Source organism: Nannospalax galili, unplaced genomic scaffold (genome assembly GCF_000622305.1).
Source record: "Nannospalax galili isolate Female #2095 unplaced genomic scaffold, S.galili_v1.0 scaffold525, whole genome shotgun sequence".
NCBI classification, from domain to species: Eukaryota; Metazoa; Chordata; class Mammalia; order Rodentia; family Spalacidae; genus Nannospalax; species Nannospalax galili.
The window spans coordinates 1,992,787-2,014,323 of record NW_008353937.1 but is presented as its reverse complement, the minus strand read 5'-3'; the positions used below and the strand labels follow the sequence as shown (position 1 = coordinate 2,014,323).

At 50.6% G+C, this 21,537-nt stretch overlaps 1 protein-coding gene across 1 annotated transcript in view; it reads right to left on the bottom strand.

Annotated features, from left to right (window-relative positions):
* Positions 1-2,833: 2,833 nt before the first annotated feature.
* Ago2 (argonaute RISC catalytic component 2) overlaps positions 2,834-21,537 on the bottom strand; it is a 45,548-nt gene continuing 26,844 nt past the window's right edge. The window contains exons 11-19 of the mRNA XM_008851066.2: positions 18,519-18,652; positions 16,259-16,443; positions 15,115-15,274; positions 14,351-14,441; positions 12,805-12,999; positions 10,263-10,397; positions 5,923-6,024; positions 3,475-3,674; positions 2,834-3,218 (exon numbers count right to left, since the gene is read on the bottom strand). Of these exons, the coding sequence (XP_008849288.2) occupies positions 3,110-3,218; positions 3,475-3,674; positions 5,923-6,024; positions 10,263-10,397; positions 12,805-12,999; positions 14,351-14,441; positions 15,115-15,274; positions 16,259-16,443; positions 18,519-18,652 (1,311 nt within the window). The 3' untranslated portion in view covers positions 2,834-3,109. The remainder of the gene's footprint in view (positions 3,219-3,474; positions 3,675-5,922; positions 6,025-10,262; positions 10,398-12,804; positions 13,000-14,350; positions 14,442-15,114; positions 15,275-16,258; positions 16,444-18,518; positions 18,653-21,537) is intronic.

Below are 21,537 nucleotides of genomic sequence, written 5' to 3'. Positions count from 1 at the left end.
GACTTCTTGTCTCCCTTGAGTTTCGCATCGCTGCATGTTGTAGACAGTGGTAAAGGGACAGAGTTCATGACTGGCTTTAACAAGTGAGTATCTTACATGTACTAGGAAGAACTCCAGCAGGAGAATCTAATTGGTAGCCTCTCTTACAGAGACAGGCACGTCCTAGTTTTCATTCTAAGTGGATCCAGAGTGCTACAGCATAATCTTCACATTCAGTTTGCTTAAAGCAAGGCACACCTTACTAACAGTGGGGTGGGGACACAGCCAGCAGTCCTCAAACTGGACCAGGTATCACCTTGGGAGACCCAGAAGGTGAGGGAGTCCCAGGTCACGGGTACAGGTGCAGGCAGGGGACAGTCTCCTGAAGAACAGGACCTGGGCTTCTGCTGCCCTGTTCGCACTGTCTCAATTTATGCTAAAAATGGGGTAGGGGTGGGTAGAAACTTGGGGACACAATTATTTACCTGAGAAATTGGAACTACAGCCATTTAAACTCCGGGCCGTCAGACAAGTGGGACAACATGTAGCTAATTCAATCAAGGGCATTTGGTCTGGGGATGGTTTTCCCAAGAATGCCATGAAAAAGGCATGGGTTATATAAAGTACTTTTTTCCCAAGTACTTTGACCCACTGAAAAGAAAACTTATCCTTTAAGATGATAAAAACAAAACAAGCCCCCCACCCGCCAAAAAAAAAAAAAAAAAAAAAAAAAAAAAACCCTCCCAGCTCTGATTCTCTACCTCCCAGGTATGAGCTCCATGGGGTTCTTCCCTGTTGGCCACAGGGGACAGCCTCAGAAAGCCTTCAGAGCCACAGGTATGGTCTAAGATGCAGGTGCCCAGAGGGCCATCAGCGCCCAATCCAGAGACTGGCAGAAGGCCTGGGAATCTGCACTTTAACAAGCTCACCTACATGACTGAGATTCCCGTGCCAAAGGCTAGAGACACACTTTTGAGACACATGGTTCTAAGAATGGCTGAAAACACCTAATTTCAGATTCTAATAGATTGCTAGTCAAAAGAATCCCTCTTCAACTTGACCACTGACCATGCTTGGTGAGCTAAGAGCTTTTTTTTTTGTACCCTTCTATAAACAGTGAGAAAGTGCCGCTTGCTAACGAGACAACTGGCAGCAACAGTGCTTTCTAGACTGGAGGTCTGTCACTTTAAAAGACTTTTAAAGACACAGCAAGAAGAGATCAATGTCATCAGTAAGACACCCACATGCATACACAGACACATACCCCACCGAGCATATGACTCGCTGGGTCACTGCGCCCGCCGCTCCTGCCAGCTCCAATGCAGGTGGGCATTGGGGCAGAGATGGCACCATGTCCTCCATCTAGCATGAGATGCCACGGGGGGGAGACCCTCACTCCACCAGGCAGGGCCAGAGGTAATATCACACAGGGCTGGGGGTGGGGAGGATCAGCAGGGACAGAAGATAACTAGAGAGCACAAAGCGGGCAGGAGAAGGTTCAAATCTTTCCTGAAACTTGTACAGGGAACACAGACCTGCTCCTTCCTCAGCCTGGGAACAAGAACACACCCCACTGGGCACACACTGCGACAGCCGCTGGCTGCCTGCGCAGAATCACTCATGGTGCCCCCCTCAGTGCAACGGTTTCTAGGTTGGCAAACCCACTTCGGGGCCCAGATTTGAATCCCACCAGAGCAGCCTGTGCCTTTCCTGCTGGCCTTGCCCACGGCCAGCCACTCAGGCAAGCATCACTCCTGCTTGTCAGCCCCACCAGCAGAGCCACCACTGGCAGCTCTCTCTGTTTCAGTGCATAGATCCTATGAAACCCGCCTACCGAAACCACACACCGAGAAGTGCACTCTGACACGTGAACTTGTTTCCCAGCAATGGAAGAATAAATAAATCCCATTTGTGCTTCATCGGCTGAGCGACATACGCAGAGGAGGCAGGGGGAGGGTGGACAAGTGATGGGTGAGCACACCATCCTCCCTTCCCAGAGGTACAGGCTAACAGTCCACACTGGGGGCACACATCACTGTCACGTGAAGCCAGTTGCATATTCCCGTACTCAACCACTAAAAGCCGTAAGAGGTGGCCCGTCTCCGGGCTCCAAAGCGCTCCTGGTATGTGGAACAGGTCACAAGAAGCATCCCATAATCAACAAAGGAAAACAGCGTCTACCTATCACATTAATACTGCAAACCAGATATATATATTTTTCTCTTACATTAAAGACATAACAGTGGAAAAGGATTGTACTGTATTGATCACCACAGACCCGTATTCTTTAGAAACTTTGGAAAATAAACGTCACAGTCCTACAGGACAAATCTTATGATTAGACTGTCAGTATATTGTCTTTCTTCTCTTTTTAAATAAATTTTTATTAAAATGGCACTTGTCTGCCAATTTCTCTGGACCTGTCACTTCTGTAAACACACGTGGCTGTCCTCTGCCACTGCTCCTTTGTTTAGGACTCAGGGGTAGGCAGTGGCAGTGTGAGAGACACCTGTGGGTACCTAGCATGGCCACCTGCGCTGGGGCTGCAGAGCGTGTGGCACTCCTCGGAACTCAACCTTAGTGACAATGTCAGAAGGGTCAGGCTTTAAAACCCCAATGGTGTTTTGTGTTGCTTTCTTAAAACGTTCACAGCTAGTTTGAGCCCATCAATTTCATAGAGAATCATGTGTTAAAAACAAGTAAATTGAATGACCAAATAAATTAAAAATGTTTTAAAGCCCTGAGTTCATAGACTGGTTTTAGGAGATTTTTTTTTTTTTTTTTTTTTTTTTTTTTTTTTTTTTTTTAAAAACACGGGATTTTTTTTAAAAAAAACATTTTTATTTTTTTGACATTTTTTAGGAAACACGGGACTCTATTTCAATAAGCAGCTTATAGATTTTGGCAAACCATATTTCCTACGACAGTGGGGTCTCATACAGGTCTGCAGTTCAAAATCCAAGTTTGAAATCCGGGACGGAAGGCATTCTGGAAAATGGAGAATCTAATAAACCAAGACGTCTCATGTTCGATGCTGGCTGTCAGAGAAGGGCTGGGCATCTGTTGGTCTGAGTGTAGCTGGTCTCATGTGAATCCAACTTGGTGCACAATCGCTGAACTCTAGAACACTTCAAGCAAAGTACATGGTGCGCAGCGTGTCCTGATGGACCTGGACCGCCTTGGCCAGCGCTTGGTGGTCTCGCCCATTGCTCTGCCCGGAGGTATGGCTTCCTTCAGCACTGCAGGGACCCGAGAAGGGGGAGAGAGAATGCAGCCTTTAGTGGACAACCAAGTGAGAACCACGAGCCAGGTGCAGAAGCGACAGCATGAGCTCACAGTCAGCCACGGCCACACAGCTGACACGTGGCCCCAGAGAGGCCAGCAGTCGGGGAAGTCTGTGGCAGTCAACCCCAGCCACTTCCTTCTTTGAAAAAGCACCTGACAACCCCAAGAGATGCGGGCCCTTCGGCAACTGCATCCAGGTGTGACCCTCACCTGTCATGCTCTTTATCCACCAGGTGGTACCTGGCCCGGAAGGCCACCAAGTGAGCATAGTACGCTGGAGCCGGGATGGACACAGAGCGCGTACAGCGCACGTAGGTGTGACACAGCTGGTAGGTTAGAATCTGCAGCTCGTCAGAAGAGAAACGATTGTCATCCCAAAGGACATGGTAGTGGGAAGGCCGGCTTGTCCCCTGAAAGAGATTGCAAGACCAGGCAAACCCACCATGAGACTCTGATTGATGAGAAGATGTATCTACTTTTAATTTAATTTTATCATTCTTATTTTATTTGTATGAGTGTAAGTGCACCCATGTCATGCAATGCCCGTGGAGGTCAGAAAAGAGCATCGGATCCCTTGGAACTGAAGTTGCAGACAGTTGTTAGCCACCATGTGTGTTCTGGGAATCGAACCCGGGTCCTCTGCAAGAGCAGTCAGTGCTCTTAACTGCTGAGCCAGCTCTCTAACCCCAAGAAAGTATTTCTATTGAGCAAGGCACAATGAGGCATGCCCATAATCCCAGCACCTGGGAGGCTGAGGCAAGATCAGTCCTTCCCTCTCTCCTTCCAGACCCAGGCCGTGCCGGCCTGGAAATCAGTTCTCCTGCCTCAGCCTTCAAGGTGCCAGAATTATTGGCAAATGTCACTATGGCCAGTTCATAACCAAATATTAAATGTGGCCATAATTCAAAATAGCTAGCAGAGAGGATTTTCAGTGTTCCTAATACAGAGAGCTGATGACATGCTGAGGTGACTGAGGGTTACCTCACATATGGCATATATCGAAGTATCATTCAGGGCTGGAGAGATGGCTTGAATCCCAGCACCCTTAAGGCAGCTAACAACTGGGGATCCAATAGCCTCTTCTGTCCTCCTCGGGCATTGCACGACACAGATGCACTTACACACAGGCAATATACACACACACATAAAATAAAAATAAGTTTAAAAAAAAAAAAACATCGCTGGGCATGGTGGTGCACACCTTTAATCCCAGCACTCAGGAGGCGGAACTCTGTGAGTTTGAGGCCAGCCTGGTCTACACAGCGAGCTCCAGGCCAGCTGGGGCTACATCTCAAAAAGACCAAGCCCCGCCCCCCCCCAAACCCCATCATTCAAATGACACATATAAAATGTCATAGTACACAGCACACCCCCATAAATATGCATACTCGTAAGAAATAAAGATCATCAGAAGAGGCTGAACTGAGGACAATGCCCTCTGATGTACCAGGTTTTCTACAATGATTTATTTATAGTATCAAGAGATAAGAAATTTCCCATTAAAGCTACATATTAAAACTAACACTTTAAAAGTTGTGGAGTCGGTCAAGAGCAACTGATGCTCTTGCAGAGGACTTGGGTTTGGTTCCCAGCACCCACATCAAGCAGCTTACAACCACATGTAACTCAGGTCCGGGGGGATCTGATGCCTTCTGGCCTCTGCAGGCACCTCTAACACACACACACACACACACACTGCATATAAACTCACACAGGCATGAACACATACACATACTTTTTTAAAGGTGGGAGGAGCTGGAATACTTTTGACTCACTTTTCCCTCCACAGCCTTCTACAAGGGAAGAGTGCCACTCCACTCAGGGCACCCAAAGCTGAGCCCACTAGACTCAGCTCCTCCCTGCCCACCTGCCGCCGGCCAGCTTTCAAAGAACCTCCCCATCATGTAGCACCTTGAGGCTGGGGCCCTGGCCTCCAGCAGATGGCTGAATGGTCTTTTCCAGAACAGCCCGTGACATTCCAGTACATCCCCTGTCTTGGCATTTTATCAGTGGTTGTCTCATCAGGGACAATTCCTGTTAGAAAGCTCCTGAGCAGAATAGGCCCAAGGGGCTGGTCAGGTGAGGTTTCCTCACCAGGCAGAAAGTCAGAGAAGGGGGCCCTGCAGGGAGGAAGAAGCCTCAGAGCCCCTGAGGACTCTCTGGAGACCAGCTCTCCAGGCTGCCAGGGAAACACCGAGAAAAATGACGCCTGCTGGGAAGCGGTGTCCACCCAAACCTTCCTGCCCTACCACATGCCGTCCCTTTAAACAACCCTTCAGAAAGAAAGAGTGCATAGCCAGGGACCCTCCTGTCCCTGGGCTCCCAGGGCTCCCACGAGCCGCACAGCACTGACCTCTTGGTAGCTGGCACACAGATGGAGCATGGGCCCTCCAGCAAGCCCCTCCAGGCCCCACAGCAGCTTCCTGAGGAATCTCACCCTCCAGCCCAATAAGCTGTGGACACAGGATACCCTACATCCCTCATAAGCACTCTAGCCTTGACCTTCACTGCTCCTTCTGCTTCCATCTCGGTCTCACCTTATCCAAGATGTGACCTCCTTGGGGAGCTGGGGTCCATGTGTGCCATTCCCACAACATCCCAGGAATCAGGTGAAAGTGTCACACCTGAGACTGCCAAAGGGGACCCCCTCACTCTTACCTGGATGCCGGCATGACTGCACAGGTAGAAGTCAAACTCGGTAGGGTGGGTGATTTTCGTGTCCACAGTTGTGCCTGCTGGAATGTTCCCACTCTTCCCAACCTGCAGCAAACGGGAACCTCATCAGACGTGGCAGGCGGGTAGGCAGAGCCAGCCAGCAGGATGTGCAGTGGGAGCACATTGATGGTGAGGGCTTTAAACTGATTAATTGATGTGTGTTTCTTTGCTCACATAAAGTCTTATGAGTACTAAGTTAGAACTGTTTAACTTGGGCTGGGGTTGTTGACAGTGCACACAGATGCTACAGGTAAATGTAGTCTGTGTGCTAAAGGACCCACATAATAGCCCAGGCTGGCCTGGAATGCTCTATGTGGCTGAAGATGACACCAAACTCCTTGTGTTCCTGCCTCTATCTCCAAGTGTTAGAACTGCAGGTACCAAGGCTGGGGAGATGGCTCAGCGGTTAAGAGCACCAACTGCTCTTGCAGAGGACCCGGGTTCAATTCCCATCACCCACATGGTGGCTACGAACCGTCCTTAACTCCAGTTCCAGGGGTATCCGAAGCCCTCTTCTGACCTCCAAGGCACTGCATGACACGGGTGCACTCACATACATGCAGGCAATACACTCATACATATAAAAATAATAAATAAAATATTAAAAAAAAGAATTGCAGGTACCTGTTGCTATGCCCAGTTTAAAATATTTAAATTATACATACATACATACATATGTATCAGAGACAGACAGACTCCTGTTCGGTGAGGATGCTTTTTACTCTTCTTGGTAATGGTAAGGAAAAAGTTTCTCTCTCCCTGTAGCCCCAGCTGTCCTGGAACTCACTACGTAGACCAGACTGGCCTCGAACTCACAAGAGATTTGCTTGCCTCTGCCTCCCAAGTGCTGGGATTAAAGGCGTGCACCACCACACCCAGCCCAAAAGTTATATTCTTTTATTTATTATTTATTTTGTCTTTTTGAGACAGGGTCTCCTTGTAGCCACAGCTGGCCTGGATTCACTATGGAGACCAGGCTGGCCATGAACTCACAGAGGTCCACCTGCCTCTGCCTCCTGAGTGCTGGGACTAAAGGTGTGTGCCACCATGCTCGGTCAAAAGTTATATTCTTGTAACTGTGTTTTTACACAATGTCCTTGTATGCTTAGGCTAGCTGACATTTCCTTTGTTTTACTTATTGGGTGGGTACCCTGAACGCAACCCTGAGATGTTTTTTCACTCTGTAAAGTCTAAGCTCTGTGATGCTTTCCATCCACTGTGTCTAAATGCTGATAAAGATGTGAAACTAAACGAATGGAAAGTTCGCCAAGTGGTTTAATGAGGCACCTGGTCCAACTAGTCCAAGAAAAGTATAGCTCAAATGTGGTAGAATTCTAAACTATTGCCCATATCCGCTTTGTAAACTGAAATGATCATTTGACTAGGTCCTAGCCCAATTAGCCTGGCCTAGCTGCAAATCAAAAGGTGACAGTGCCCTGACCCATGCCTTGGTTATCTACTTTGAAACCAAGTTGGTCAAGTGAGCTCAGGAAGGAATTTCCTGAGATAACATGGCCCATCATGAAAAGGAACACAGGGTCCAGGTGTTAAGTCGTAAAATGACGATGTAAAATTGACTACATTATCTTCATCTGTACTTTGGTTTGGGGCTCCAGAGCATCTAGCTTTCTCTTGGGTGAATGTTTGGTCTCTTATCTGTTCAGACAGTAGCATAAACAATAATCCCATAGTTGTTTTTAAAGACAGGGTCTCAAAGTATAGCCCAGACTGGCCTGGACCTCACTGTGTACCCTAGGCTGGCCTCATGGTCATCCTCCTGTTTCAGCCTTCTGAGTCCTGGGATGACAGGCAGAAGCCACTCTGCCCAGCTGAATGACCTTCGGACACGCGTTTCCTTGTACTCAGGTATGTGTGTGTTTTTCCAGGACAGACACGGAACTGCCAAATTTGTATTCCAAGCTGGTTATGGGTCTGTACTCCCATCACCACTGTGAGAAAGTTTCCTTCATAACCACACACCAGGGACAGGGTGCAGTGTCCCTTCAGTTAACTCTCCCAACATCCTTGTTCTTGTGGGAGGGGCCATGGAAGCAGAGGGAGGCTCAGGGTCAAGTGGGAGGGACATGGATCCCTCTTTCCCATTCCTGAAGTTCTGCAGAAGATTTTCTGGTCCATTTGCTTATTGAAAGAGGACTTCTGCTATGTAGCCCAGGCTGGCCTTGAACTTGTGATCCTCCTGCCTTAGGCTCCTAGTAGCTGAGATTACTGGCATGGGACACCATGCTGGGCTTATAAACCATTATGTCTTGAGGGCTGGTAAATTTGAAAACTAAACTCACAATTACGTAATTACCTTTCTTCCTCCTTCTTTCTGAAGGTTGTTTGGGAAGCTGCCTGTAAAGTTCTTGGGGCCCTGTAAAGTGCTGGGAGGTCTTTAAAAGAGAGTAATTTTTGGATTTATCTTCCCTAGCTGATTTTGTAAAACTACAATTCCACGAGCATCTCCAAGTTCACTGGCTTACGGTGTTAATATCCCATGATCTGGTGATGCTGGTGGTCTCCTGCTCCCGGTGCTGGTGAATACCGTCTCCCTCCACGGCGGCTTGCTAGGCACACTTTCAAGGAAGCAGATTTGAACTTGGTCCAGCTCTCCTGCTTCATAATGTCCCATTCTGGGGAAGGAGGAGATGTATGTGTTGCCTCTATGCCCTCTGGCCCTGGCAACAGAGACTTGGGGGGACCCCGGCTGCACACTGCAGGGCATCTCCTCATCTGAGCATCAGAGCCGCTTCTCCACACCCGTCTTCAGGACCGGTTGCTTGTTTGTAGTAAATGCATTCAAGTCTCCAGGCTGCACTGCTCAGGCTGCATTGCAGTTGTACAAACCCCCTGGCTCTTGTAGCGGAGTGTCCTGCGGTCTCTATCTTTAATGCATGAGCAGTACTGGTACAAAGACGGCATCACGTATTCTTAACGTAGTCTTAAACTTCAAATTTGCATAATGATCAAAACACTCGGTTTCTACAAGATCACAGTTTGGCAGCCATGGGACCCCCTTGTCCCTGCACATGGACCGGGCTGTCTGAGCAGGACTCAGTGTGCACCTGCTGGCCCTGCCCTTCTCACCACACATTCCCCGCTCACTCTCAGCTGCTGACAGAGGCACAGTTAAAACAGCCATCTTTGATACTGGACTTGTCCGTTTCCCCTGGACATCCTGTAAACTCTTGCTTGTTTGTTTTTTCCTTCTCATAGTTTTAGGGTATGACATTGGTGACACTTAAGACTACCATTTCCCTATTGATCTACTAGCCCCCTGAGGTTTGTCCTTCTGGCGATGTGTGTCTCCAGAGCTGCTGCCCCAATATACAGCAAACTTTCCAGGGACTGGGAGATGGTTCAGTCAGTAGTTGCTTGCTGTGTCAGCATGGAGACCTGAGTTCAATCCCCAGAACCCACATAAAAATACCAGGTGTGGCACCCCACACTTGCAATCCTAGTGCTGGGGAGGCACCCCCCGGACCCTGGATCTTGCTGGCTTATCCTAACTGGTGCGCTACAAGCCAAGGTCTCAAAGGAAGTTGACGGTGTTTCTGAGAATGATACCTGAGCTTGCCCTCTAGTCTCTGCCTGTGTGCCCATCCCCACATTCATATACACAAACACAATGAACATGCACATACATGCACACACATGTATAAGACAAAAGCAAGACAAAACTTTTGGCATGAGGACTCCTATCTTTCTCCCAGTGGAGAATTCAGAGCTGTAATACACCACTGAAGAAGCTTCCACAATGAGACTTGCCTTCCCTGAGAAGCCCCAGGCTGGCTCCATTCTATCACACTCTAACTGTCCACTATCCCGATCTTATCTATTTCTTGTCTCTCATTTTCCCGCCTTCCCTCCCTTCTGTTTGAGATCAGGTCTTGAATCCATCATGAGATGATGTCAATTCCTGATTCTTCTGTGTCTGCCTCCTGGAGGGGATTACAGAAGCACGCCATCACACCTGGTTCACGCAGTGCTGGGGATTAAACCCGGGGCTTCATGTGTGCCAGGCAAGCACTCTACCAACTAAGTCCCATTCTCAGAACCACTGCCATGGTTTCTAACTGGTTCTTTCTCAGAGCTATCTGTCTCTTAACTACTTAGCAGGTAAAGGACATTCATGTCTGGACCTTCCCTGATCTACAAAATATAAGTTAAGTTTCTCACCAAAGTCAGGAAGGCCCTTCCTGGACACCTGAGGCTGGGTCCCCATGAAACCCCTTGGAACAGTCTCTCAGATGCTAGGCGGTAACCACAGGGCTGGGACTTACGCGCTCGTTCTTGTCGGTGCAGAAGAGCCGTGTGTGATGCCTCTTCTGCACCACGATGAAGGTGATCCCAGGCTGGTAGTCCTTCTCCAGCTTGATGCAGGCCTCTCGGATGGCCAGCAGCTCATGGTGGAGGACCTGCAGAGAGGGACTGGCATCAGGGGCCTTGTTCTGAGCCCCTGCATACACACTGGGGAGAGCCTGCAGGTTCAGCAAGCACCGTGCCAGGTGTGCCTCCCGGCCGAGGGCACCTGGGTTTCATGATTAAACAGTTAAAACTAGAGCGTGCATCACACTGCTCAGCACTAAATCCAAAATGTTCTCAGTGCTCAGTAACAGCACTGTGAAGGCTCACAGGCATGAAAAACTCAGCCATTTGTGATGCTTTCTGGAGAGGAGGGAACTAATGGAACACAGACTGGCAAGAGGCAGAACTGAGCTCCCACCTGAGCTCTGCCTCTAGCAACCATGTCTACAGCTTTGGGAGAAGCACTCAGCAACCCCAGTCCCTCTACCTGTAAACTGGGAGTGCATCTGAAAGATGGCCTCATGGGAAAGGTGGGGCAACGAGGGAGCGTTTGCTGCCCAAGTACCAGGAGCTTCAGATTTTTGCTGTGCTGAGAGATACTGTCTCCAAACAGTGCCCACGCTAGCCTCAAATGCTTGGCTCAAGCAATCTTTCCACCCAAGTCTCCCAAGTAGCCGAACTGCAGGTGCACACCAGTGTTAGATGCACCTAAATTATGTATTTATTTAAAAACTTTTAATTTATTTTTATTTTATGTGTATGAATGTTTTGCCTGCATGTATGTATGTAAATGCACCATGCGTGTATAATGGCCGAGGAGGCCAAAAACGGAGGTTGGATCCACTGGAGCTGGAGTTAAGGGCATTTGTTAGCTGTCATGTGAGTACTGAGAACCAAACTGGGGTCCTCTGCAAGAGCAATCAGTACTCTTAACCCCTGAGCCATCTCTCTAGTCATTTTATTTCATTTTATTTTTTTTTAATTTTATTATTATTATTATTATTTTAAATTTATTTTTGGTCTTTTTGGGACAGGGTCTCCCTGTAGCCCCAGCTGTCCTGGAACTCACTATGTAGACCAAGCTGGCCTTGAACTCACAGAGATCCCCTGCCTCTGCCTCCTGAGTGCTGGGACTAAAAGTGTGCGCCACCACGAACACAGGGGCGTCATTACTTATTTATTTTTGAGACAAGGTCTCACAACGTAGCCCTGGCTGTCCTGGAACTCTGTGTAGACCAGGCTGGCCTAGAACTTACAGAGATCCACCTGCCTCTACCTCCCAAGTGCTGGGATTAAAGGTGTGTGTAATCACCGTGCCCCACCACTTCAGATTGTTAACAATGGTCCCCATTGAACACTGTTTACAATGTCTCTAAGTCTTGAGTTCTGGTGCAAACAGCTTAGTTGTGGAGATTCTGGGACACAGAGTGCTCTCTGAGTGGTAAAGCTGAGAAGGGCAGGTCCCACCTCTCTACAAGGGAGATGGACTAGGACGCTGGGTGAAAGGACTGGGGGCCCAGATGGTTCTGTGAGAGGCAGTGGGGCTCAGCTTCATGAGTCCATCATGGGAGCTGCCACTGAGGCTCCGCAGAGCACAGCACTAGAGGCTCGGCCAGGAAAGGCCAAGGGCAGACTGTATTCACAGGAGCTCTGAGGAGGAGAAGCTGCAGTTTCCACCCCGGACAGGAAGGCAAATGTGTGTGTGACTTGTCACATGCCATCAGCCCATGATCAGGGTGGGCAGATTTTCAAGCAACTCAGACCTTAGAAATGCCAGGCCAGCCAGGCATGATGATGCACGCCTTTGCTCCCTAGGCTCAGAGGCAGAGGCAGGCAGATCTCTGAGTTCAAGGCCAGCCTGGTCTGCATAGTGAGTTCCAGGACAGTTGGGGCTACAGGGAGACCCTGTCTCACAAGGGGAGGCCGCGTCGTCCAGCGTTTTGCGTCCCCTCGGGCGCCAGCCCCAGGGAGGGAGGGAGGGAGGGAGGGAAAAGCAAAGCCAGGACAGCTACCAAGAACACTGGGGGTGAGGGAGAGGTATCCTCCTCCACTACCAGGTATACCCCCAATGGTTTATTTCTACTACCTCCCAAGAAAGCATTTGCTGGGACAGGGGTGAGGCACATACAACTGGTCTTGGCCAGTGGATGAACTCTCAGGGCACTAGGCCCTCAAGTTCCAGGCCACAGTGGACTCATACTGCTGCTGGGCACCCTGCCCAGACCTGCTGCCAGTCCTTACAGACAGGACAAGAAAGGTCCCTCCTGTCCCTCTGGATGCTAACATGGCCTACTGCTCTCTCTGTGCCCGCAGCATTCTCTGGCCCCGGATACCTTCCAAGAGTCCGACCTGGCCCTATGTGGCTCCCACCGTGCTTACGGCTCCCTCTCAGACTGCCCTTCCTACTGTGGACAGACAGCACAATCCTTGTCTACACTGTGACCAGATCAAAGGCAAGACCGTAAACTGCATCAACCTCCTGCCCAATGACAGTGATGGAGAGGACACTCAGCCCACCTGCTGGAACTGGCCCTCAGAGACGCCATCGCGGTAGAAGATGATGCGGGTGGGTTTGAAGCGCGTGGACTTGTAGAACTGGATGAGCAGCTCTCGCACCATGGCGGCCAGGTCCTGGATGATCTCCTGTCGGTGCTGCTGAACACGCACAGTAGCACAGTAGCGGTTGGGGTGTGCGTCCATACTGCCCACGACCTGCAGGGGCACAGAGTGGGCACTTGGCAAGGACTCCAGAGGTCTCTGTGGAGATGCTCTGTGGAGACGCATCCTACCCAGGGGTCCCTCTGGCAGTAGGCAGACTCTGCTTCTCAGAACATTCTGTGGATCAGAAGGTTGCCCCAAGGTACAGGAAGAACAGATGATTACTGAACCTTACTGTATGTGTGGTTAGATCGGGTTGAGCTAGATATACAAAGACAGCAACCAGGAATGCCTCTAGTTTTTTTTTTAAAGCCAACTGCTTCTCCAAAGAGCTACATGCATGTTAGAGACTCTGTAGCCCCAGAGTTTGGTCCCTAGGAAGGGCCGAGCCCCTGTACCAAGGTAAGCTAGCTGTGTGAGGGGACATCTGAAGGAGCAAAGCAGCCAGCCAGGGCACAGAGAACCAACCAGGATGGTTCTAGGGTTCTGTCCTCAGGGAACTGAGAGCCCAGGAAGGATGACCAACTAACCAGCCTCCTGTGCTTGCCCACCTCTGGGCTGGGAGAAGCCAGTTCCTTATACCTTGAAAGGACTAAGGGAAACCCTATGTCACTGGGAGGCAGGCCGCCTGCCACTCCTCAGGTCTCCCAAGTCCTCCCAGAGTCCTTGTTTCCTGTCCTCCCTGGGGCTACGCTTTGTCTCTCAAACTGTGTGAAAATAAACAGACCAGGAACATTTCAAGTTGCTATAAACAGAAATAAACCAACACAAACTAAAACCTGTTCCTACTGATTGAGAACTGTGAGCATCGGGGATAAACACACAGCTTTCTGTTCCTGAGAATTTGACAAGCCTGGCCTAAGCCTCTGAAGCCCAGAGACAATGCCTACTCACATTTACCCAGAAAAACAAAAGCTAACACGGACCAGGTAAAGCCCAAGGTGCCAAGAGACCTGGGCCAGACCTGAGCTTGCTAGCTGTGCACAGATGGCCAGCCAGCCCGGGGCATCCTTTCTGAGCCCACATCCTTCTCTGTAAACTGCCCAAGGGATGCCCAGGTGACCTGTTGAGCTGCTTTGCTCCAAAGAAGGGAAGGCTGATCAGTGCACACTGAGAAACACTGTGAGGGCGCAGTGAGTAGCCTTCCTTTTGGACATTACAGGGACCCTGGCTCTCTTAATAACATAGGCACTCCACCCCAGAGAGCTGTGCACATCACACACCATCAATTTGGTGGCCCCTTCCAATCACTCATTTGCCATCAGGCCATGATCTGACCAAGTAGGTGAGAAACCTCCACTTCTCAGGGAGAACACCACTTCCTCCCCCACCATATCACCCACAGTAATAAAGGCACTGGAGGGCCAAGGGACCCCCTAGTGGCATGCCCCTGGCAGACACTCACAGCGGCAATTGACGGCTTCTTCCCATCCCCAGCAGGTGGGTGAGTAACATCGGCTCCCAGGAAGATGACAGGCTGCTGGAACACAGGGGGCCTGCGGACAAGGGGGCATTTGACCTCTGATGACATCACTGCCTACCACCCCTCTCCAGGAGGCAACCCTAACCCCAATAGGGACATTTTTCAACAGAATCGTCTTCTTTTTTTTTTTTTTTGGAGACAGGTTCTCTTGTATCCTAGGCTAGGCTGCTATGTAGCTGAGGATGACCTTGAAACTACTGATCTTCCTGCCTCCATTCCAGTGCTAGGATGACAGGTATGCACCACTATACCCATCTAGCTTATGCAGTACTCGGGATTGAACCCAGGGCTTCACATGTGCTATGTAAGCACTTTGCCAAGTGAGTGACATCCCCAGCCCCTCATCAGAACCTTTACCTTCAAAGACACACAGAAAACCTTCCGGGATAAATAACGGACACAGGAGAACATGGGGATGCTGGCTTCATGGCCGTGCCAGGCGTAGTGCAACTCTTGAAGGGGACCCCTGGCTTGGCACAGGGAGGGCTGTGCCGGCCCACACTAGTTTTCATCTGCTAGGGAACTGAGCCACCGCACTCACTCACCCCGGAAGCCCTAGTTCTGAGTGGCCAGGGCCCATGCCTGCCCTCCGACTTCTCCTGTCCGGGAGAGCACTGTGGCCGGCTGAGGGTCTCTGGCCACCATGCTCTGTGCCCCTGTCGGCTGCACAGGGCGCCGGCCCTCACCTGCCCTGGGGCAGCAGGATGTTGTTGACCCCTCCCAGTTTGACGTTGATCTTCAAGCAGAGGTTGGACAGGGTCTGTGGCGTAGTCCTCTGCACGTTCTTCATCTGGACGCACTGCGTGGCCATGCCCAGCACTGTGTCTCCCACACGCTTGACTTCAGCTGCGGGACATGGAGGTGCATGTCACATTCCGCCAAAGCAGCAGCTGTCTCCTATCCCCACCTGGACTGCATTGGTGCGGGTTCAACTCCAGCAGCTGCATTAGGCACCTGCAGTCAACCTGGAAAAGGGGCTGGCACTGTGCGGGCCAAGCTTCTGGCCAAGTCCTGCTTTAGTACCACCAGGCACCTGTGGCTGTCTCACCCTCCTCAGGAGAGAAGCTGAGGGTTCACCTCACTCCACCTATGTGTGAACTAGAGCTGTTGAAGTGACTTAACCAGGACCATGGTGGGGCAGGCCAGAGCTGACTCTAATGGAATCTTTGGCATTCCTCAGTAGGAATGACACCTTGTGCTAAGCAAATGCCTGGGTGGTTAAAAATAAAAGCACTGGCCTCCTCAAAATCCTTGCCAAACACAGACCCAACAACAAAGAGCTCTGGGGACCCATGCTGCCCCGTGCCTGGATTCCTTCATGAAGCAGCCGGTCTTGCTCCCAGACTACGCTAGCAACCATGACTCCCAGGGCAATATTAATAGCATGCAAACGCCACTGGCTTGAGAAAGGAACATGGCTTTCACATGTCTACAGACTGCTGCAGGCTAGACAGGACCCCGTCGGCGACACCCACCAAGCAAGTTACTTCCCTTGAACCCCTGTGGCAGAGTCTCAGGGAACATGGGAACTTTTGGGGACCCCTTTCTATCTGCAACATTTGTGTCACAGCATGGGCATGGACACCCATCCTCAAGTTATGGCCATCTGGTGCTGCTAGCTAGCTTCCCAGGACTGTGGCCTTATACAAGACAATGAGGATGGTCCTGAGTGCTGACTGACTAGAGTGACCAGACCTGCTTCCTCCCTCCCAGGCTCAGAAACAAGCTAGAAACAAGTATTCACTTCAGTTAACACATAAGTTCAAGTGGCAACCCACACCCACTGCAACCCCCCCAGTTCCCAAGGTAAGCAGAGAGCTGGACACCTACCATACACTGGGGTTTTCCCAGGCAGGATGACGACCACCAGCTGCAGGCCAGCATATGTGTTCTTCAGGTGCCGGAACATGGGCTCCACACTGTCTGCCCCCTGTGCATATTTACAGAAGCAGGGCTGACCCTGGATGGGCATCCCGGCATCTCGAGAGATCTTCCTCAGTTGCTCTGTGAAGGACCTGAAAGAGAAGACCCATTTTGCTAAGACTCACAGCAACTGCCAAGGGAGCCAGCCTAGCCAGGGGTCCTTTATAAAGCTCAGCAAAGTTTAAAGCATGTTTCTGGAGGTGAAAATTAAGTGTCTTCAGGGCTGGGGAAGCAGTTCCCCAAGCATGCAGAAGACCCTGGGTTCTAACCCCTGGGTCACATAAACCAGGCGTGGTGGTGCACACCCTGCAATCTCAGCACTTGGGAGGTAGAGGTGAGAAGACCTAAAGTTCAAGGTCATTCTTGGCTACATGGTGAGTTTGAGGCCAGCCTGGGATCTTTACCTATCTATCTACCTACCTACCTACCTACCTACCTGCCTGCTTTTTGTAGTCCAGGCTGGCCCGAAACTCAGGATCCCAATGCCTCAGCCACCACACCAAGTTGGAATTGTTTAAGTCTCAGATAAAGCCACAAATCAAAGTTACATCAACCCATGAAAGAAGAACATGCTAAACACACATGGGAGCCCCTGAGGTTCCCATGGTGACTAGGCTAGGATACAATGCAGACACAAACTGCACAGCCGCTGCTCCAAACAGTGACACTCCGTGTGCAGTGACACCATGCTGCCCTTTTGTGCCGTGTAGGCCTGAGCCCTCTGTTAGCCTCTGTTCATCAACCGCCATCCTTTGGATTTTCCCCGACTACTGTGGTGGGTACAACTCGGGCTTGAAGACATAGACCCAGGAAGAAGCCAAATCGCCACCAGTTGGGCGCTGCTGGCAGCCTGGCCAACGGCCGTGACTCAGGTGGCTGATGGACCACATCCACACTCAGCTTCAGAATTAAAACGTGTCACCATATCCAATCGGCAGTGGGGGTAAGGGCATGGATAGAATCTGGTGGGTCAGTGCTCAGAGTCCCACACACTCCATGTGTGTGCAACTTGCGGATGTGCCTCTGGAAGGAGGGGCCAAGGATGGAAGATGGGCGGGAGCTGCCCAGGGTCTAGCCTCTACTCCAGCTTCCTTTTCTCAGAGCTTCTGGCTCATTCTTCTGGAAGCACAAGTAAAAGCAGCTTCTAATGGGTAGCAGGCTATAGGCCCTGAATGGGGCCTGATCAAATGGCCTCTTGTTGGGGGGTGCAGTTATAGCCGCACTCTGCAGGTTTTGGGACCCCTTCCCCTTATTGCCTCCAGGGAAGTGGGAAACCAGTGTCTCAATTTCCCTCTAACTGTAGCTGGAACAGAAGGACGAGCACTAGGACACACATGTGTTGACACTAGTGAAGCCTGGTCAGGCCCAGATTCCCGCTGCAGGCAGTAAGACAAATTAAAGTCTTCTTGGCTCACTCTCACCCCTCTCCTGCACAAGAAGTGAGACAATGTTCCCATCTTCGGGGTCTCCCTATTTTACCATCTCATCTCCATTCAGTTTTCATTTCTTCTCATTTATTCACAGAAATCTCAGAGCAGGGCTGGTGAGATGGTTCAGTCAGTAAAGGTGCTTGGTGCCAAGCCTGACGACCTGAGTTCAATCTCTAGGACCCACACAGTGGAAGGAGAGACCCAACTCCCTCAAGTCATCCCGACTGCCACATGTTTCCCAGGGTATGTACTCCCTACACACAAATCAATGTAATTTGAAATTTTTTAATCTCAAGAGCAAAGTGTGTTTATTGCTGCTTTTCATTTATTTCATTTGAGACAGAGTCCGGATATGTTTCGAAGGCTGGCCTCAAACTCGGATCAAGAGATCTTCCTGCCTCATCCTCCTGAGAGGCTGAGGCTAAGTATGCATCCACATCCACTGCCTACCCTGCTTTCTGTTGATTTTCCACACTGAAAAATGAATCCAGGGCCTTGCACACCAGTCAAGTGCTCACCCGCTCAGCCACATTCCCCGCCCTTTCCTGTAGTTTTAAACTTGTTGCTGTTTTCTTCCAGATGTAATCTGGCCTCCTCTCATCTCAGGTCCTGGGAGTCATCCTGGGCAAGTGTTCTTTGTTAGGGAAAGGCTGTCCAGCCGATACCAGAAGCCCCACTAGGCCCCTGCCTGCCCAAGAGAATGGAGGCCAAGCACATCTGGACCTCGAGCGGCTTACTTTAGGTGAACTTCTGTGCACTGGCGCTGGGGTGCGAAGCAGGCGATGGCCCACACCTTGATCTCAATGCCCGTGTGGAACTGCTTGTTCCTCATGTCCCACACGCCCTGGACCGGAGTGGCGATTGCTTTGTTCTGCAAAGGGAAAACAAAAGGGAAACACTGACTTTGGATCTAAGGCTCTTGCTGCTGGGCTCCCTGACCAACAACGGATCTTCCGCACCAGACCATGGCTGGCATGTTCTCTGTCTGTTCCCTAACCGTAACTGTAGGTAGCCTGCACATGTGCAGAGTGGGGGATTCTGGGTGGAGGGTGGCAAGGTGACAAAATGAGTGGATAGATGGGGTGTCGATGGATGGATCGAAGGATGGATGGGGTGAGCAGAATTGGATGAACAGATGGGGTATGAACACATGGGTAGATGGACGGATGGATGGGATGAGTAGGGTCGTGGGGGTGGATGGGAGCGTGAAGGCAAGGGTAGATGGCAGGGCATGTGTGAATGGATGGGGGTGAGGAGAGTCAGATGGGTGGGTGGGGGGATGAATGGATAGGGATATGGGGTGAGGAGAGCTGGACAGACGGCAGGATGGATGGGGAGTGGAAATGGATGAGATACATAGGGCTGTGAATGGATGGGGTGATTAGAGCTGGAAGGGTGGGAAGGGGTTGAGTGGACGGGGAGACAGAAGGATGTGCGGAGGCAAATGGACAGGCAGACAGAGGCTAAGCCAGCAGAGTGGAGGCCCAAAAGCCTGGCTGATGCTCTAGGGATGTTCTTGCCTCACACAGTGCCTCTCCAGGGATACCTCATCTGCCGCTGATGAGGCTACCCTGGAAGGAAAGGGCATGTGAGCCTGTAACCCCAGGCTGTGGTCAGGCCAGCTGGGATGGAACCCTCAGAACTCCCTCCCTGCCAGCTTGCGGCTGTATCAGGCATGGCAGATGCTGCATTTGGATAGAGGACTATCAAGACACACAGCTGCTTAATTTTGTCATCTTTTCACTAGAAAAGCCACCTGAGAAATCTCCGAAGTCCTTCGGGAGACTCAGGCCACATGTCAGGCCACATGGTAACTCTTGAGTTACCATCCTGGGCATGTGGATCTACCACAGGGCATAGCTGTTCCTGAGCGGCCGCTGCCACTAGGCTTCCATGACCTCCTTTCATGAGACACCCTCTCCCTCTTCCACTCCACAGGAGAGAAAGGGGTTGTCCTCAGTAGCCATGTGTCTGTCAAGCCAGCACACTGAAACCTGAGGTTGGGTGGCTGACACTGCAGAGAGGCCACCTGTTCTGGCTGGCGCCAGGGGTCCTCCTGTCCCTGAGCTGTGCCAAGAATGCCTCAAGACACTGACCCCTGTCCCCTGGTGGGCAGGCCCACCCCCAGCTGAGCCCCATTGCACACCCAGTTTTTCAAAGGGATGCTTAGCCCCCCAATACTAATAGTAGGCAATGGGGAGGGCAGATAGTAAGAGGGGCTTCCTCCCTGTCAAGTATACCAGACCTGAAAAATGCTTGCTTCAAAGTAATAGTGTATACGCTCTTTGGGCCTGCAAGATGGCTCAGAAAGTAAAAGACTTCCTATCAAGCCTGACAATCTGAGTTAGATCCCTGGCACTCATATAAAGGCGGAAACACTGCGAGAACAGATCCTATACACAGATCCCCTACACACACACACACACACACACACACACACGTGTATGCCCCCCACCAACATCATACACATATACACAAAAATAATAAAGTTGAAAATAACTAAAATAAGGGTGGCTGAGTTTTTAAAAAAGGAGTGCTATACCTTGACGGTTCTCAGTTCTAAGATTTTTGCAGACAATGAGAGGAGCTATTTTGTCTTTCAAGGTGTCTTTAAAAAGAGGCAGAAGAGTTCAGAGTTCAGGAAACAGAAAAGATACAGGATCTGAAACTGTCAGTTTACCTACAGGCCCCAGGAACACAACCCTCTTCCCCTAGGACTGTGGAGTTAACCAGACACTGTGCTTATAGTGTCTGTCTCCACAGTTGTACAGAAGTTCCCTTTGGGACAGGGAGGACACAGACACTCTACAATGGGACACTACACAGCAGTCACAAAGCACAGGCCTGCTACACCCCACCAAGAGGCCCGAGAGACCTTGGTGAGGTCTAAGAGGAAACTGTGTGTCCTGGTTTGTTCTTCATTGCTGTGACAAAACACTCTGACCAATACCAACTTGGAGAGGAAAGGGTTTTTTATCTCACATCTCCCAGGTCACAGCTCATCAGGGAGCCCAAGGTAGGAACTCAGGGCAGGAACCTGGAGGCAGGAGCTGGGGCACAGGCCATGGAGGAACACTGCTTACTGACTTGCTCCCCTGGCCCCTGCTCAGCCTGCTTTCTTATGCAACACAGGCCCACCTGCCCAGGGGTGGCACCACCCACAGTGCGCTGGGCCTTCCCGCATCACTCAACAATCAACAAGATGCCCCACAGACCAGTCCAATGGAGGAAATTCCCCAACTGAGGCTCCCTCAACCCAGTTGTGTCAAGTTGACACTAAAGCTATCCAGCACATCATGTGAGGACAGAGAGCGGACACAGCATGCGCAGCACTGCAGCTATTCACACAAAGAAGCAGGAAGAAAAGGCATGATAACCCTGGGCAGGTTCACAGAAGAGGAAGATCACAGTTGTTTCCTGGAAGCAACTGAGGGCTGGGGAAAAGACTTTTATTACAGTTCTTATAGATCCAGAACACTTAAAAAAAAACAAACTTGAGACCCTGGATTCAAACCTCAGCCCTGAGGGTAGGGAAGGAGATAAGAGCCAGAGGGGCTGGATAAATGGTTCAAGGTTAAAGAGCACTTGCTGTTCTTGCAGGGGATCTGGGTTTGGTTCCCAGCACAGGTGGCTAACAACTGGCAGTAGCTCCAGTTCCAGAGGATCCAACGCCCTCTTCTGACCTTGGGCAATGCATCTATGTGGTGCACTTACATGCAGGCAAAACACTCATAAAATACATAAAACAAAATACAA